The following is a 19,107-nucleotide window of genomic DNA, read 5'->3' on the forward strand; positions in this document are numbered from 1 at the left end:
GGCGGCCGGTGAGGGAGGAACGTGGCTAAGAGGAGGGCTGGTGCGACTGGCGGCAGTCAGCGACGCGGAGCATGACGACGACTTGGTGCCCCTCCCGTCAGCCCTATCCCTGCTGCCGTGCCCCCACCCCTCTGCTCCCCCGCCTCTATGCTCCGCCCGCCCATAGCCGCCACCAACGATGAGGCTAAGCGGCGCGGAGTCGTCAGCGCCGTCGCTCCCCATCCGCAACCGTGCTCGCCTGCTGCCGCCGCCTCTCTGTTACCGCGCTCGCCTGCCGACGTCGCCTCTTTGCTTGCTCTAGCCGCCTTTCTGGTACGGTGGCGGTCCCGCCTCGCCCCACCGGCCTCCTCTCTCGCCTCGCCCCGCCCATCGGCTAGCGTACGCCTTGCGTAGAAGTGAGAGAGAGAAGGGAGAGAAGAAGGGAAAGCAAGGTGTTGACATGGACACCCTGACATGTGGACCCACATAGGTCCCACGCTGACTCAGCCGTCACGTTAGATAAAACCCGGATCAAAACCACCAAAGGACCTATTTGAACGGTTTTATAAATTGAGAAATGTCATATATCTGGTTTTGCTGGTGGGGGATGATTTTGTAACTCAATGACAAGTGGAGGGACCTTTGGTGTACTTTTTCCATCATGGGTCTATCGACAACGGGCCCGTACGTAACAAGCATACCTCTGGGGGCTGGCACGGGACCTGACCTGGGCTGTGTTCTTACCCAAGTTTCCCAACCTATCTTTCTCGTTTTCCACGCGCACGTTTTTCAAACTATTAAACGGTGCGTTTTTTTTAAAGTTTCTATATGAAAGTTGCTTAAAAAATTCATATTGATTCTTTTTTGAAAAAGAATTAGCTAATACTTAATTAATTAATCATGCGCTAATGGACCGTTCCGTTTTTCGTGCGCACTTTCGGATGGGAACAGGCTACAGCGAACACAACCCTAGTTTGCACGCTGCTAGATCACATGCGCTGCCGACGCATCTTTGACGAAGTCGAACGCTGTCGAAGGGAGCACCCTGCACTTTGATGTCACCAGTTCCGCTCTCCTCCGCCAAAGCAGACCCAAGGCAAGGCCACACCTCGCATCCATCGGACGAGTGTGCCAGCGTCACCGCTGCCAAGAAACAGTCGCGGTGGTGCCAACCCCGTTCCTGGATCTCCTCCGCTGAAGCTGACCCCTACATGCACAAGCGCCATTTGTGCCGGAAGGAATAAGTTTACTTTGGGTCCCTCTATTTGTCGCCAAGTCTGACTTTCATCCCTTGATCGTAAAACCGGGTGCGACAGGTCCCCCAACTTACGAAACCATTTAAATAAGGTCACTCGGCAGTATTTGACCCCGGTTTTGGTTGATGTGGCGTCTACGTGGCTAATTTGACTCGGGTCTTTATATGACGTGGCAATTCGATCCGAAAAATAATAAAATCTATGGGACCCACATATCACTTTCACACACACAATAATAAAAAAAAATAGTGGGGCACACGTGGACCCACGTGGACCCCACCTGTCATCCTTACTAACCTTCTCTCTATCCCTATCTCTCTATCCTCACTCTCCCTCTTCTCTCTATCCCCCCTCTCTTTCCCTTGAGAATGGCGAGCGGCGGCGGGCGGCGCAGAGGGGCGGCGACAAAGCTGAGAGGCGGCAGGTGGCGGGTGGAGTGGCAGCGAGTGGCTACCATCAAGAACGCGCAGAGCAACTACCTATCCATGGACAGCTTCCTCGCCACCATCTCCGACAGTGTCGCCGCCACCATTAGGAAGGTCTCCCGGGCGTGCCTTGTCATGGCGTGCGGTGCTGCGGCGGCCGCCTCCGTCGCCGTGGCCGCGCACCTTCTATTCTTCAGCCTCCTCGTCAGGTGCACGGCTGCTCCTCCCCGCGACGCAAAGGGAGTGACGGGCAGAACGACGCAGATGGGGTGACGGACGGCGGGCGGTGGACAGAACAGCGGCGAGTGGAGCGACGACGGGCGGCGGGTGGAGCAGAGGGGTGGCGGGAGCGGCAGCGGGCGGAGCGGTGGCAGGCGAGCTCATCGGCCAAGGTTGCCGCCCGCCTTGCTCGCTCATTCTTGACATGAACTTGAGGGGGATCGACGTCGAGGCAACGGAAGAAGTGCGGAGCAACTGTCCGCGGATAGTGGTCGGCGAGGACGAGCGGGCAGTATGGCGAGCTCGAGCTCGCCGGCTCCCCTCTCCTCTCCCTCTCCACTCTCGGATCTTCCTCTTATTCCTCTCGGCTCTCCCTCGTCCTCGTGGCAGAGCGGCGGTGGTGGCAAGCCGCTGGCAGAGCGGAGGGGCTGGCGGCGACCTCGCCAAGGACGCCGTGCGCACCTCCGACGCGAGAGGAGCGACGACGCGTAACAGTCTGCGGGAGGGAGGGAGAGGAGCGGCGGTGCGTTTAGGTCGGCGGCCGGCGGGAGGGCGAGAGAGGAACGGCGACGCGCAGCAGCTGGCGGGAGAGGGTCGGCGGCGCACGCCGGCCGATGGGTGGGATGGAGAGAAGCGGCGGCACGTGCCGTGCCGGTGGAGAGGGTGGCCGACGGGAGGGCGGTAGAGGAACGGCAGCTCGCCGGCCTCTCTACCCTTGTCGCTCCGCCCACCGCCCTTGTAGGGGAGAGAGGGGGGATAGACAGAGGAGGGAGGTTGACACATGGGACCACATGGGCCCCACCTTTTTTAATTATTTTTTGTGTAGCTGACAATATGGGTCCCATGATTATTATTATTTTTTCGGATAAAATTGCTATGTGAGCATCACGTCAATGCCACATAAGCGTGGTGCCACGTGGGACGAACAAGTGAAAGGAGCTACATAGGTGCCACGTCGGTCAAAACCGCCCTCCATTCTGCCGAGGGATCTCGTTTGCCCGGTTTTCATAAGTTGGGGGACGGGTCGTACCCGGTTTTGCAGTCAAGGGATGAAAATCAGACTGACCGATAAATAGGGGGACCTAAAGTGAACTTATTCCGTGCTAGAACGATCTCCGACGCCAGAAATAGGGAAAAAGTACACCGAAGGTCCCTCAATTTGTCATCGAGTTACAAAATCGTCCCCCAACCACAAAACCAGAAATATAACATCACCGTTCACTTTAGGTTCTTATATGGTTTTGACCCCAGTTTTATCTAACGTGACGGCTGAGTCAATGTGGGACCCACGTTGGCCCCATATGTCAGGTTATCTACGTCACCCCCTCTCTCTCTCTCTTCCCCTTTTCTCACTCTTCCTCCTCCTCTCTCTCTCTCACCTCTCTACGCAGGGGACAGGCTGGCCAGCGGGCGGGAAGGAAGGTGACCGGCGACGGGCGAAGCGGCCGTGGTGGCGGCGGCAACGACGTCGTCCGCGGCCGGCCGCGGCGGCGCCGTCTCTGCCTGTGCCGGGAGCGTCAGCGGCCACGAGCGCGTAGCGGGCGAGCGCTGCAGCGAGCGGGCGGGCAACGGAGCGGAGCGCCGGCGGCGGCAGGTGAGCGCGCGGCCAGCGGAGCGGAGCGGCGAGCGAGCGGCCGGAGCAGGCCCGCGAGCGCGCGGCGACAGGTGGAGTGGAGCAGAGCGGCGGCGGGCAAGCCAGCCGCCGGACCTTCTCCTCTCCCGCCTCGCTCCGCTAAATTCCTCCCGACCCGCCAGCCTCCTCCCTTCTCCAGCGTCGCTGCCATCACCGCTACCGCGTCGCTCGTCGCCGGCCCGCGGGGAGGCTTTGTTGGAAGTAATCTTGTGGGCCTGCATTATCTTCATCGGTTTGTTAGGATAGTTGCATGTTTATTTTGGATACTGCATGTAATGGGCGACTGAATTGTTCAAAGTTCAGTTAGCTCGTTTTTTTCCTGGTCTGTCTTTCAGTTTTTTGGTCGTAGATAGACTGAGCCGAATTCGGATCGTGGGATGGCACGTTCGGTAGTTGGATCCGGTAATGTCGCTGTTTGTTATGCATGTAACTATCGCAAAATAAAGAGGAGAAGAAATAGATCAGAAAAGCTGCTGAAGTTTGCAGCACCAAAAAGCTTTGTTTTGCTCTGTTCTCAGTTTTTCCTTTGTCAGTATACTGTTTCTCATCTGAAAAACGTCAGAGTTCATAGGCTAGTTTCAGTCTCGCGTGAGTAAACAAGGGTGTTGAGCTGACAATTGGTATGAGAGCGAAGTTCCGGTTCCGTTTTTGATGTCGTCGGATGGGCGCTACACTCCGCCGCCGAGGCGTGGTGGAAGTGGCGGTAGCGGCAGCGAGCAAGGGGGCGGCAGCGCAAATGGAGCAACGATGCCGCTGGTGCCGCTGTCCAGAGATGGTGGCGCGGCTGCAAGGCTGCCGATGCTGGCGAGGACGAACTACCCCGACTGGGCGTTGCTGATGCGAGTGAGTCTCCAGGCACAAGGGCTGTGGGTGGCGATCGACCCCGGCTACGCGGAGTACCGCGAGGACCGCGCGGCCCTCTCTGCCATACTCCAGGCCATTCCGCGGGAGATGTTGCGCGGGCTAGCGAAGCATGACATGGCGAAGGCGGCATGGGACGCCATCAAGACCATGCGGGTCAGTGTCGATCGCGTGCGTGAGGCCAAGGAGCAAGGGTTTCGCCGGCAATTTGAATCGATGCGGTTCAAGGAGGGAGAGACACCGGAGGAGTTTGCGATGCGGCTCACTGCCGTCGTTGCGGACATCCGCGACATGGGAGGAGTCATGGAGGACGAACATGTTAACAAGAAGCTGCTGCGTGTTGTCCCTAAGAAGTACAAGCCGGTGGCAATTTCACTCGAGCAACTCCTAGATATCAAGACCATGGCCTTGGAGGAGCTCGTCGGGTGGTTGTCCACGATTGATTCGTACAGTGACGATGAGGAGGCTAGTGGCAGTGGCAAGCTATACCTCACCGAGGAACAGTGGGAGGCGCGCGCGAAGCAGAAGGAGCAGGAAGGCGCAGCCGCCAACAAGGGTCGTGGCTGTGCTGGCGCGCAATATCGCCTGGGCAAAGTTACTGGGTCACCCAAGGGATAGGAGGCGGCTACCGGGGGGAGCGGCAGTCGTAACATATCCAAGGTGAAATGTTTCAATTGTAATGAATATGGCCATTATGCTAGGCAATGTCGCAAACCACGACGACAGCGTCGTGCGGAGGCAAACCTCGCGCAGGCAGAAGAAGAACCAACCTTGCTGATGGCGCACGTCATGGGTGTATCGCTCGCCGGTGAGGCTGCACTGGGTCGAACACCTAGGGTGCAGGAAGTGCATCTCATGGAGAAGAAGGTTGTGCTGGACCGTGAGGATGTGCGTGAGGAGGAGAAGACTGGAGAGTGGTTCCTGGACACCGGGGCCACGAATCACATGACGGGCGCGCGCTCGGCGTTCGCGGAGCTTGACACTGGTGTTGTGGGCATGGTTAAATTCGGCGATGGCTCGGTGATTGACATCCAGGGCCGCGGAACTGTGGTGTTTCAGTGTAAGAACGGTGATCATCGCTCACTGGAGGCGGTGTATTACATCCCCAAGCTGAGAAAAAACATCATCAGTGTAGGTCGCCTCGACGCGCGCGGCTATGACGCACACATTTGGCATGGTGTTTTCACACTGCGCGATTCGGATGGGATGTTGTTGGCGAAGGTAAACCGTGATTCCAGCTATCTGTATGTTCTCAAATTAAACCTTGCAAACCCAATTTGTATGGCGGCGAGCGGCACCGAGATGGCGTGGCGGTGGCACGCTCGTTTCGGACACCTGAACTTTCAGGCACTTCGAAGGTTGGCGCAAGGAGGGATGGTCCGTGGTCTCCCGCCAATTGACCATGTTGATCAGCTGTGCGATGGGTGCCTGGCGGGCAAACAGCGACGCACACCATTCCCAGAGGAGGCGAAGTACAGAGCTCAAACGGCACTTGAGCTAGTGCATGGTGACCTTTGTGGGCCAATCTCGCCGGCGACACCAGGCGGTAGGAAATATTTCCTGCTCCTAGTTGATGACATAAGCCGTCACATGTGGATTCGGCTTCTCTCCGACAAGCACGAAGCAGCGGCAGCAATCAAACAGTTTCAGGCTGGTGTGGAGATGGAGAGCAACCGCAAGCTCATGGCACTCCGCACTGATCACGGGGGTGAGTTCACTTCTGTGGAGTTCATGGAGTACTATGCAGATCGAGGGGTGAAGCGGCAGCTCACGGCACCCTACTCACCGCAGCAGAACGGTGTTGTGGAACGACGCAACCAAATCGTGGTGGCAGCAGCGAGGTCTATGCTGAAGGCCGCGGGAATGCCGGTGCATTTCTGGGGAGAGGCAGTGGTGGCTGCGGTGTATGTGCTAAACCGATCGCCGACGAAGAGTCTTGATGGAGTAACACCATATGAGGCGTGGCATGGTCGGCGTCCTACCGTCGAACACCTGCGAGTCTTTGGTTGTGTGGGTCATGTCAAGACGGCGAAGCCCAATCTGAAGAAGCTTGATGATCGTGGCACGAGGATGGTTTTCATCGGCTACGAGCAAGGATCAAAAGCTTACCGGATGTATGATCCGGTGGCGCGACGTGTGTGTGTGTGTGTGTGTCGCGTGATGTCGTGTTCGACGAAACGACATTCTGGGACTGGGGTGGCCATGCAGATGAGGAAGAAGCTACCTCAGATGCATTTGTGGAGTTTTCAGTTGAGAATTACACAGTGCCGGTTTATGGGGGTGTTTCGCCTAACTAAGTGACGGAGCAAGCAACTGGCAGTACCTCACCAAGCACGCCGGTAGCAGTATCGGCAGGAGAAGAGGCGTTTGGACCTGCGTCGAGCCTACCACCGGGGATGGAATTTTGTTCTCCTCCAAGTGATGCTAGTGAGGGGACTGATGAAGCACCAAGACGCTACAGAACAGTGGCAAACACACTTGCAACGACAACTCCAATCCTTGATTTCGACTATGATGATCAATGCCTTATGGCAACTGAAGAACCTGCTAGTTTTGCTGAGGCTGAGAAGGAGAGTTGTTGGAGGAAGGCAATGATTGAAGAAATGAATTCAATTGAGGGTAACAAAACTTGGACACTTACTGAATTACCTCCTGGAGTAAAGCCAATTGGTTTGAAGTGGGTGTTTAAGATTAAAAGGGATGCAAGTGGTGCTATCATTAAGTACAAGGCCAGATTAGTTGCTAAAGGGTATGTTCAACAGTTTGGTGTTGATTATGGTGAAGTGTTTGCTCCGGTTGCAAGAATGGAGACAGTTCGGATGCTGATTGCTCTTGCAGCACAGAGTGGATGGGAGATACATCATATGGATGTGAAATCTGCTTTCCTGAATGGTGAACTTGAGGAGGATGTGTACGTGGTCCAGCCTCCAGGATTTGTAGATGAAGGAAATCCTGCAAAAGTGTTGAAACTCAGAAAGTCATTGTATGGCCTTAAGCAGGCTCCGAGAGCATGGAATGCCAAGTTGGATGAAAGTCTGAATTCTCTTAATTTTGTTAGATCAGCTACAGAACATGCAGTCTATACAAGAGGAAGTGGGAGTTCTAGACTGATAGTTGGTGTCTATGTAGATGATTTACTGATTACTGGAGCAAGTGTGATTGAGGTTGAAAAATTCAAGAAGCAAATGCAGAAAATGTTCAGCATGAGTGATCTTGGATTACTGAGTTATTATTTGGGAATGGAAGTCTGCCAGGGCAAAGGAAGTGTGACCATTTGTCAGGCTGCGTATGCTGAAAAAATTGTTGCAAAGGCTGGTATGGAAGGGTGCAACACTGCTCAAGTTCCAATGGAGACAAGGCTAAAGCTGAGCAAAGAAGGTTCATGACAGCCTATTGATGCCACATTGTATAGGAGTGTGGTTGGAAGCCTAAGATATTTGGTGAATACAAGGCCAGATTTAGCTTTCTCTGTGGGATATGTGAGTAGATTCATGGAGGCTCCCACAACTGAACATTGGGCTGCAGTCAAGCATATTCTAAGGTATGTGAATGGTACATTGAAGCTTGGATGCAAGTTCGAGAAGAATGGAGGAGGTTTTCAGCTAACTGGCTATAGTGATAGTGATATGGCTGGAGATATAAGTGATAGGAAGAGCACAACTGGTGTTTTGTTTAAATTGGGAAACAACCTGATAAGTTGGCAATCTCAAAAACAGAAGGTGGTGGCATTATCTTCATGTGAGGCTGAATACATTGCCGCTACTACTGCAGCATGTCAAGGAGTTTGGCTTAGTAGGCTGCTGGGAGAGTTGATGCTTGAAGACCCAAGTTGTGCTGTTCTGAAAATTGACAATAAATCTGCAATAGACCTCTGTAAGAATCCAGTGCTTCATGATAGAAGTAAACACATAGATACCCGCTATCATTTTATCAGGGAGTGTGTTGAGCAAAGAAAGATCAAGGTGGAGCATGTCTGTTCAGAGGACCAGCTTGCTGATATTCTGACAAAGCCATTGGGCAAAATTCAGTTTCAGGAGCTGTGCAAGAAAATGGGACTGGTGAAAGTACAGGCACATCAAGATTAGGGGGTGAATTGTTGGAAGTAATCTTGTGGGCCTGCATTATCTTCATCGGTTTGTTAGGATAGTTGCATGTTTATTTTGGATACTGCATGTAATGGGCGACTGAATTGTTCAAAGTTCAGTTAGCTCTTTTTTTTCCTAGTCTGTCTTTCAGTTTTTTGGTCGTAGATAGACTGAGCCGAATTCGGATCGTGGGATGGCACGTTCGGTAGTTGGATCCGGTGATGTCGCTGTTTGTTATGCATGTAACTATCGCAAAATAAAGAGGAGAAGAAATAGATCAGAAAAGCTGCTGAAGTTTGCAGCACCAAAAAGCTCTGTTTTGCTCTGTTCTCAGTTTTTCCTTTGTCAGTATACTGTTTCTCATCTGAAAAACGTCGGAGTTCATAGGCTAGTTTCAGTCTCGCGTGAGTAAACAAGGGTGTTGAGCTGACAGGCTTTGGTGCCGCGGCGACAGCTTCGGGTCCCACGGCATGCTGGCGAGCCGCGAGCCCATGACCAAGCCGACGTTGCAGAACGCGGTGGCGAAGAAGCCTATGACTAGCTGCATCTCCATCACCAGCGCATACGTGACGGCGCGGCCGCCGGCGACGGCGTGCTTGTATGCGAGCTGATAGTGAGCAGAGCCATGGCGTTCAGCAGCCGCTGCCGCTCGATGAAGCACGCGAAGAAGACGATGAAGGCGAGTTGCGTAGAGATGAGGATGGCGGAGGTGGACACCGGCAAGTAGGTGCGCGAGGCCGTAGTTTTGTGACGAAGTCGTCGACGCCGGTGAAGATGCCAAGCCCCACGCCCGCCAGCAGCACGCGCCGCGGCATGAGGAACAGTGGCGCGCCGCGGTGACGCGCGCGGCGGCTGAAGTAGGACGCCGACACGGGCATCAGCAGCAGTGCGAGCTTTAGATATAACGACGGTGAGACGCTGGCGTCGTCGTCGTCGGGAGCGGCGGCGTAGGTGGAGGCGGAGGCTGAGGCTGACGCTGCGGATGGTGCCCGCCGCCGCTCCTTCTCCGCCCGGCCTCGCGCTTGTGCGTCGTCGTCGTCGTCGGGTGCGGCGGCAAATGTGGAGGCGGAGGCTGACGCTACGGTTGGTGCCTGCTGCCGCCCGGTCTCGCGTGTGTGCGTCGTTGGGTGCGGCCGGCCGGCCTCGACGCGCCCCGCCTCGCCCCGCCCTGGCGCCCTACCAGGCCAGAGGACCGAGAGAGAGTAGGATGAGAGAGAAGAGGGGATAAGAGAGGTACTGACGTGTCACCCTAATATGTGGGCCCCATGCTTACACAGCTACCACGTCGGATAAAACCGGGGTAAAAACCACCTGAGGACCCAAAGTGATCCGGTTTTGTAAATTGAGGGAAGATATATATCCGGTTTTGTGGTTCGAGGACGATTTCGTAACTCGATGACAAGTTGAGGGACCTACGGTGTACTTTTTCCCCGGAAATAGCTACGCTTGCTGACACATAAAAAACGAGCAAACGCCTCGAGTGCGAATCCTAGTGTTGGTCTGTTGATGAAGCAGGCAGCAGCCTCATTTTTGTGGGCCTAATGGGCTACCGTGCTGCCTCTGGCCTCATGAGCCATCTCGTGCCTGGGCCGTGCTTGGGCTGTCAGCTCGGCACATGGGCTGGCACGGTACCTAACGAGCCGTGCCGTGCTGAAAGGCCCATTTAGGCTGCGTTCTTATCAACTCTCCCTCTCGTTTTCCGCGCGCAAGCTTTTAAACTATTAAACGGTGTATTTTTTTAAAAAAAGTTTATATATGAAAGTTGCTTAAAAAAATCATATTAATCCATTTTTTTTTAAAAAAATAGCTAATACTCCTTCCGTCGTAAAGGAAGTCGTTTAGGACAATTTTTAATTCAAACCTGAGAAATATAAATCATGAATAATTCTGAAGTTGTTGAGTTTGAAAATGTAAAAAATATATGAATAGATTTTTCTTGAAAAATAATTTCATAAAAGTATACATATATCACTTTTCAATAAATATTTTTATAGAAACAAGAAGTCAAAGTTGTGTTTTGGAGACCGTGCCGCTGTCCAAAACGACTTCCTTTATGAGTACGGAGGGAGTACTTTTAATTAATCACGTGCTAATGGATCGTTCCCTTTTTCGTGCGGGAGGGATTAGTTCCCATCCCCTGAAACCAAACACAACCTTAGACAGCTATAGTTGACAATGATAACAAAGTGAACAAGCCCTTAATCAATACCATCCACTCCTTTTGTGGCTACTCAACATGATGCATCATAATGCCTTTGGCTCCTATGTGGTTAACTTAACCACGACATGTTAACCCTTTTCTACATGATTATAAGTTGTCGCCAAAATTTTGGATTTGAAACAGACTTGATTTTGGTTTTTTATCTTAGTGAATTTTTCATCCTTAGACTTTTAAGTCATAAATAATATAGATATAAAAAGCTACCTATAAATTTTTAGTTGCTTCATTCATATTACTGCGGCTTATCAGCTACTTCCTCCGTCCCAAAATATAAGCATTTTTGAGGTTGGCACGGGTATTAAGAAAGTAGGTGAGAATGATTGAAGAAGGTGTGTGATTGGTTGAAAAGAGAAAGTAGGTGAAAAAGAATGTTTGTGATTGGCTGAGAGGAGAAGATAGGTAGAAAAATAGCTTCATTTTGGGACAAAATACTGTGTTAGAAATAGTTACATTTTGGGACGGAGGTAGTATAGCTTAACCGATCATCATCCTAAGCATCAGCAATTACTCACGCTCGGATCACAATGGGATGGTACATTACATAGTAGCACCCTATTATGCAAATGTATTAATATTTCTAATATTAATTTGAGATATATCAAGATATACTTGATTTGCTTAAAGGTTTTTCTCGTCTCTAGTTAATTCAGCTTACCCAAGAGGTTGACACATCCACAGAAAGTTAGAAACGGTCTATGAAGCTCTTAACACATTATCTACTCCGTCCACTGTTTTGCAAACTTATCCATACTATTCGAATCGCTTTCACTATTATGCCCATTGTGCAACTGGTACAATTTAAAACATCCTAAACACTACGCAATTTGGCGGGTAGCTGAGTAGATTAGGCTAAGAAACGTGCCAACGTGGGATCCATAAATATCAAGCCCAGCAGCGGGGACACCAAAAAGCGCAAAAGCTCCCCCAAGATATTTTCGCTGACTCGTTGACCCACCACCCATCCCCACACAAAATAATTTTAAAAAAAACCCCGAGCAAATGCGCGCTTATTGATACATGGCTGGGACGCCGCGACGTCACCGCTCCATCCAATCCAACCAACGAACCAGTCCGACGTCGTCCTCGCCGTCTCATCCGCCTTTAATGGCGGCTTTTATCCCCCCCCCCCCCCCCCCGCGAGACCGCGACCGCCGCGCCACACGACGGACGACGACGCGGCCGTGTTCGCGCCAGCCAAGCGTACCCCTACCTGCGAATGGTTGGGTAGCGACGAGCCAGCCAGCCAGCCAGCCGACGAGGAGGGAATCGACGCCCCAATTCAATTCGCGCGAGGCGACCGCGGCGGGGCGGCTTGCGCCCACACGTTTCTCCCCTCTTGCTCACTTTTTATTCCGCGGGAAGAGAGGGATAGATTCAGCTGGGCTGGTGGTGATTGGGACGGCGCTGGTGTGTGTGTGTGAGAAAGGAGTGGGGCTGAGCTCTCCGACCCCGCTCTTGGCTGTGGAGCGAGCTGCTGCTGCTGCTGCTGGTGCTGGGCGGGCGCTGCGGACTTGCCCTTTTTTATTGTGTCTTTCTCTGCTCTGGACCAGGAGGAGGTAGCGGCGAGAGAAAGGCCTTGCTTGGTTGGTTTTTTGCTGCCTGTTCTTGGGTTGGTCTGCTCTCGCCGTGTTTGGTGGTTGTTGCTCCGCGGTGGAGACGCTCGGATCTGAATTTTGGCGGCGGGCGCGCGGCGAAGGAGGCGAGGGGTTTCTCAGGTAATTGAAATGTTCCCTGCTGGTTGTTGCTTGTGCACTTGTGCTGATTTGCTATCCTACTTTGTGGTAATATAACTGGTAATTGAAAAGTCCCCTGTTTTGGGGTGGTTGTAGACTTTACCATAAGCTTGATGGATCATCTTAGCTTTTTAAGATGGCACGGAAAATATCTTTCTTTTTGTTGCGATTTCCCTGCTTCACGCAACTAGGAAAGATTTTTCTAGTTTCTCCTCCCATTCTAAAGATTTCTTGTTGAGCGGCAAGAAGGTGTTTCTTGATCATTTCCGTCATTTTGGCCCCGCGAGAAAAAAATCATTTATGTCCTTTTGTTCATGGAGCAATTATGGATAGATCACGTCAGGAGGAAGTATCAAGGTGAAGAAATAGATAACCAAAAGATAAAATCTGTAGAGTTTACCGTTCACTGTGTGGTAGCATAACAGAAGTTGGGCAATAAGTTGATCATGGATGCAGGCTGCCTCGCAAGTCGCAAGTAATAGCAAGCACCTCTATCGGATTTCATTCATATTCTTTTGGAATGTCGTGAAAAGTTCTGTCATGTCTTGCTGGCGACAAGTCTTCGGTGGAATTAGGCAAGTAGCTGATTGTACTCTATGATTTACCTAGTCATTTGTTTTTTTTTTACTTAAGCTGGTAGAACACCTTTCAGCATCTTTTTTTTAAACGAATGGGCGAGCCGTCAATTTCATTGAATAGAGAAGGAGTAAAACTGTACAGTGTAAAAGGCAAAACAGGACCAAAGGTCCTAACAAACTATGTTACAAGCCAATTTCCCAGACTTCTTCGTGTTTTGACAGTACATTCTTTTTTTTTCGTGTTTTGGGAGTAAAATATTTGTACTTGCATTTTCTGTATTAGTTAGTGTCAACTTCTATTTACTCCCTATGTTCCATATTGATATTGCAAAGTGATTAAGTTTTGTTCTAAGTTAAACTTCTCTAATTTTGACCAAATTTATAAAAATATGCACCAATATCTAAAACATCAAATTAATTTTATTAAAATTCACTGCGAAATATGTCTTGACAGTGGATTTGTTTGGTATTCTAGATGTTAACTATTTTTCTGTTTGTTTAGAAATCAGTTTACTATGTACTGTACTGTTAGGCGGTCTCAATAGGTTAGATTTGTCTCTTCATAGTATGTACTGTTGCGATACTCCACCCCTCTATTAACTAGTTTCACTGGGCATAATTGTTCTTTATTGCATTCCACAAATTAAATTTCATTTCTAACAATTGTTTTCTTTTTGCAGAATCTTAAGCCAAATCTTTGAAGCCGATAATGCCAGAGTCTTCTACCAACAGATTTTGTAAGAAGGTAGATTTAGAAGTTCTGCCAAGCAGAAGTGACGTTGGAGAATCATCTTACCACAAGCACTCCCTATGGATGGCACATTGGGCCAGATCAAGCATCAGTCCAGAACCTCAAAATGGCCAGAGCTGTAGCCCACTTAAGGAAATTGATGATGTTGGCTATTCAAAAGATTGCGGGGCTTTACCTTTTGAGCTCATGAAAGCTAGAGTAGCTGAAAGGTTGATGGTGGGAGTGAGCCATGGAGGTGTCTCTGCAGGAAATACTCGGCAATTCAGTACTAATATGAGGGGTGTAGCACGTGATGTTTGCCAAGAAGTTCAATGCAAGAATGTTGATCAGATGGGTAGCTCCTTTGAAAGTTCTGTGATGCAGAAAAATGTGAACTTATATGCTGCTAAGACGGTGGTATCTGAAAGATATTCTGTTCATAAGATATCTGATATATTGGTGGATTCTCGTAAACTTTGTGGCACTGAAAATCTGAGTTCAGAGTGGAATCACTTTCCAATGTTTGAAATCAACAGGAAAATCGACAGTATTCTTAACCCAAGGCGGTCTGCGTTGGTCACATCATCTGAAAAGATTTTTGTACCACAAAAATCAGTGAAGATAAATATGTCTACGTCTAATGTGATGTCATTTTCATCAAAGGAATATCAGCTGCACACACATCAGGTAACTGATGAGAATAGGCAATGCAAATCTGCAAGGGGCATGCTATCTCATCTTGATAATTACACTGGCCTCAATTCTGACCATGCAGGGAAAAAGCTGAAAGGCCATTTATCAATTGAAGAACCATGCTCTTGCAGCAAGGATGACACTGACTCATCATGTTCATTAGCAGACGAGCACCATGCTCGCCATTATATCCCAAATTCAAAGAAGTCACCTCATCGGTCTTGCAAGAACAGTTCTGTGTATTCAGCGAGCAAAATGGAAAATCAATTTGTTGAAGGTTCTTTGTTGGAACATAAATCAGAAGTGTATGGAGCATGCAAAAAGAAACAGCATTTAGAGGGAGTTGCTTTCCATGAGTCTGCACTGCATAGAGAATATCAAATCAAGTCAGTTAAAACTACTGCCATTACCAACGAGGGTGATATGGACACTAATGGCCATCATGTGGACTTTGGTAATTTGTTACAAAGTGATCAGCAGTATCTGAATAAACACACAGAAGATTCTGCAGTGAATTTGACAGAATCCTGCAAGACACCTGATGCAATTGATAGTGCAATGATACTGAAGAGCAAGGACGAATCCCTGGCCCAAGAAAAGAGAACAAACAACAAATTGATAGATAACAAACGGAAGGGTCCCTGCTTATTTGAAATGTTTACACAGCCTACGAAATCAAATGTCAAATGTTCCATAGATCGAACATCTTCAGGGAAATCTTGTGGTAACATGACCAGTGGTTTATTGGGAGCACAGAAACAGTTTTCAACTAAAACTGATACCTTTTACAGTGAAGCTCACCATGCATCAAAATCTACAGCAGGTGAGACTTGCTATTATACAATTTAGTCTCAGTTAAGACTTTTTTTTTTGGAAAGTCTTAGTTAAGACTTTGAGCCCCCCCCCCCCCCCCCAGGGCGCACATGGGTGGTGAAAAAGCCAAAAACTATTTTCTCCAGGCTATTTTTGTGTCACATGTTGCTACTTGTTAATGTCAAAATGCAGTTTAATTCAAATGAAGAATATATTGTAACAGCTTTAATCAAATATTAAATGATATGATTGTTATGTTTTCTTTTTGTAGGATTTGCTTCAGCATCAATGCAAAAGGTATTAGCACTCCACAAGTCCACATTACATTTTGTATCAGCTTAGTTTATGCAACTATAAACAAGTTCAGGCAATCAGTGAAAAATATCATGTGGGAAAGCATGAAATATTTTAAAATCCATGAAGAGAATGTGTCTTACTTTGTATGTGCCTGCAACATAAATCAACATTCCAATGTCTACCTTCAAGAATACAACTCAATTTGCTTAGTCGCAAGTTAATCAGCTTATTCCATTTCAGAGTTTAAAAGCATTGCAGGCTCACAAGTGTGTTGCCTTTATGGATGTTGCAGTTTCTTATTATGAAATAACCTAAAGTCCTAAAATACATCGATAAGATCACAAAGCCAGTTATACTCTCCAACGGTTTTGTCAGAATCTGAACATATGTAGATGTGTTGATGCGCAACATATCCTAAACTTTATACTCTTTTTTATATGTTATCAATATGTAACAATTTTTCCACAGGACTTGGGTTATCCATCCTCTGCAAAAACTGAACAGTTAGTGACTTCATCAGTTAAAGGAGTATCAAGCGGCAGTAAAGGAAATGAAGCAGTCAACACGAGTGCAGAACACCGCGACTTCTATCCAAAAGCAACTTGTGCCAACAATCAAGAATGGAGCATGTCAAAGACATCAAGCATGAACTTAGATTTAGTTCTTTTCCAAATAAGCAGACTGAAAAATCCAATTCCTAATGCTTTAAATGAGTCGCCAGCATGTCCAGATCCAAGTGAGAAGTGGCTGAAACGCCTGCAACATGATACCTCAGACTCTCATGTTCCTTGTTCCAAGAAACCAAAGGTTGGAGATGGTCCATTGGCTGGAGGAACATGTACTGTGTTTGGTCAAGTGTTTGACTGTGACAGCGACAGTACTGGCATGATCAACCATGTGAAGAACAAATTAATATGTAAAGGACTCACTGATCAACAAAGCCAAGAAGGTTCTCCTATGTCAGCAAAAAGTCTTAATCGTTGGATAGGAAGATGGTGCAGAGGAGGCACCCCTGTTTTTCATGGAACTTCAAATCTAGAAAGACAGGAAGCCAAGTCTGGCATGCCATCGGATGATCTTGAAGGTCAGTTTCCAAGCATCGCAGCAATGGCGATGATGGGGCGTGTAATGAACAAGCTCCGGCCATGTGAACTTCAGAAGAGGGGTCCCTCTGTAGTCTGGAGGACAGAGGGGCTGTGAAAATTGCATGGTGCATGTTTTGCCGGCCATCAGCTATCATGTAAAAAAGTCTTCAAATTCTGCAGGTAGGGGATACTTTAGTAAACGCAACGTGTGATTATGATTTTTCAAAAGAGAAAGTATGCGTGGTTTTTTTATCAATCATACCATGATGATTGGTCAATTGTTAAGTGATTCTCTTTTGCCCTATCCTAACTCCTGAAGCCCTGAAGGGGCACCCTATTTTTTGTATCCAAATAATTCGATGAACTGGCCTCGCACATGAATTTGCTTCTGTTGCTTCATAATCCATGGGTTTTGATTTTGATATGCTCCAGTGTGCCATACGCACACTACCATCAGCAAACACGTCCGTGTGTGCGAGGTGTGCCTTCGAGCGAGCACGAATTTGCTTCTGTTGCTATTTGCAATTCATCTAGTATTTACAAGATTGGTTAACCTGGGTCAATTTAGGTGGTTCAAATTGCATTTCCACTAAGAAAGCCAAACAGAGTAGAGAAGGAACATCTATGCATACCTCGCCTTAACATGTGTCCGATTTTTACTTGTACTTGTACACATGATTTGTTGAGGTTCAAGGGCGGATGGCAAAGCACGCTGCCGCAGTAGTTAGTCTGCGGCGTGGCGCCAAGCCCCTCCTCACGTGAGTGCATCATCTCCGGGCGGTGGCTGGTAGATCGCCAGTGCGAGGACAAGTCGCTGGTGTCCGGCTCACCGGCAGCTGGATGATGGATACATCATCTGCTGCGCCAGGTACTTTTGCCGTACATGGAGACGGGATGGGGCAGGTCGCCGTCGGTCGCGAACTGCGTGTGGAGAAGGGTCTAAATTACGATCTCTCCTCGATCGACCAGTGAAATTCGAGCACGAAGGGGAAGGACGAAGGAGACGTCGCTTTTTTCGCGACAGCCATTCACACACACACACACCAGAGAAAAGCAACGTTGAGCTAATTTTTTTTTTGAAAGAAGGGAAAAAAAAAGTGACTACACAGCTAGTGGTAGCTGGTTTGTCTAAACTAGCTACCACTCCATCTATGAGAGATCCTATCCACCTATACTTCAAATAAAATTTTCTCTTAAATTACTCATCCGATCTACGATCCGATTACACCGTTATCTTCGTAACAATTAATCGTAACAATTAAATCTTTATAACAAGATTTCACATGATTATATTTTGATGAAAAATTGTAAATTACTTTTATAATATATCTAAATTACTTTTAGATTTCACTAAATTACTTCTTAGACATATAAAAGGAAATTCAATAAAGCCTAAAAGTAATTTACATATATTATAGAAGTAACTTATATAAAAAAAGAAAGTAACTTTAATGTATGCCTTTTATCATTTGACATGACTACACAGCTAGTATTAGTTGGTTTGTCTAGTTTGTCTAAACCAGTTACCACTCCATCTAGTGTCTCCTTTTAACTTGAAAAATGCAATAGTATGTATCTTTTATTAATCTCTTTAATAACTTATATCTTTTAAATCATATATTGTATTTAAGATCTATTTGCATCATTGTACTCCACTCAAAATATGTGACAAAACAAGATCCATATTGAATATATTCAAACATTTTATTAATTTAAAAGTGATTTATTACATGTTAGAAAGTAGCTTCCATATTATCAGAAAGTAACTATTATATCTTATACATGATTAATTCTCATTAGTTATTCCATCAATGTTATTTATAATCCATAAAGGTTTTATCTTCTTTTCTCATCCTACATGAAAAACAAAAATAAAAGGAAAAAACAATCGGCGATTAAACAGATTTATAGAGAGTTACTTCTGAAACACGCAAAAGTTACTTCCAATTAACATTGAAGTTATTTTTAAAAATTGTTAAAGTTACATGTGCTGATTAAATTTAATTTCTAGATATAATCATATTTTTATCCCTACAACGAATTTACTTCTAATGCCGTAACAAAGTTACTTCCGTTTTATTTTAAGTTACTTTTATAATATATGTAAATTACTTTTATACTTCATTGAATTTACTTTTATATGTCTAAGAAGTAATTTAGTCAAATCTAAGAGTAATTTATACATATGATAAAAGTAACTTACATATGTAATAAAAGTAATTTACAAATATAAATATTGTTTCATCGTAATATAATCATGTAAGATCTTGTTCTGAAGATTTAATTGCAACGAGCATAATGGTGTAATCTGATTATAGATCGGATGAGTAATTTGAGAGAAAACTTCATAAGAAGATAAAAAAGACATGTATAACCTAATAGCAAAAAAATACTTGCATGTCTGTGAGGTCAGTAGTACTTCTCGCACGTATTGTAGGCGTCGCTGGTTAAGTCTAACTTGAGATGTCTCTCGAAATAGATTTTGCGCAAAAAAAAAAA

At 47.5% G+C, this 19,107-nt stretch overlaps 1 protein-coding gene across 3 annotated transcripts; it reads left to right on the forward strand.

Annotated features, from left to right (window-relative positions):
* Positions 1-11,823: 11,823 nt before the first annotated feature.
* LOC4324116 (uncharacterized) lies at positions 11,824-17,010 on the forward strand. 3 transcript variants are annotated; one of them, XM_015765805.3, is made up of 5 exons: positions 11,824-12,394; positions 12,869-12,987; positions 13,671-15,236; positions 15,498-15,523; positions 15,992-17,010. In XM_015765805.3, the coding sequence occupies exons 3-5, from the start codon at positions 13,700-13,702 to the stop codon at positions 16,721-16,723; spliced, it is 2,295 nt and encodes a 764-aa protein (XP_015621291.1). In that variant the 5' UTR covers positions 11,824-12,394; positions 12,869-12,987; positions 13,671-13,699; the 3' UTR covers positions 16,724-17,010. The 3 variants fall into 3 exon arrangements, with proteins under 3 accessions (XP_015621291.1, XP_015621289.1, XP_015621290.1); XM_015765804.2 differs by lacking the exon at positions 11,824-12,394 and adding an exon at positions 12,509-12,769; XM_015765803.3 differs by lacking the exon at positions 12,869-12,987.
* Positions 17,011-19,107: the final 2,097 nt, after the last annotated feature.

The sequence above is a fragment of the Oryza sativa genome, chromosome 1 (genome assembly GCF_034140825.1).
Source record: "Oryza sativa Japonica Group chromosome 1, ASM3414082v1".
In the NCBI taxonomy this organism is placed as follows: Eukaryota; Viridiplantae; Streptophyta; class Magnoliopsida; order Poales; family Poaceae; genus Oryza; species Oryza sativa.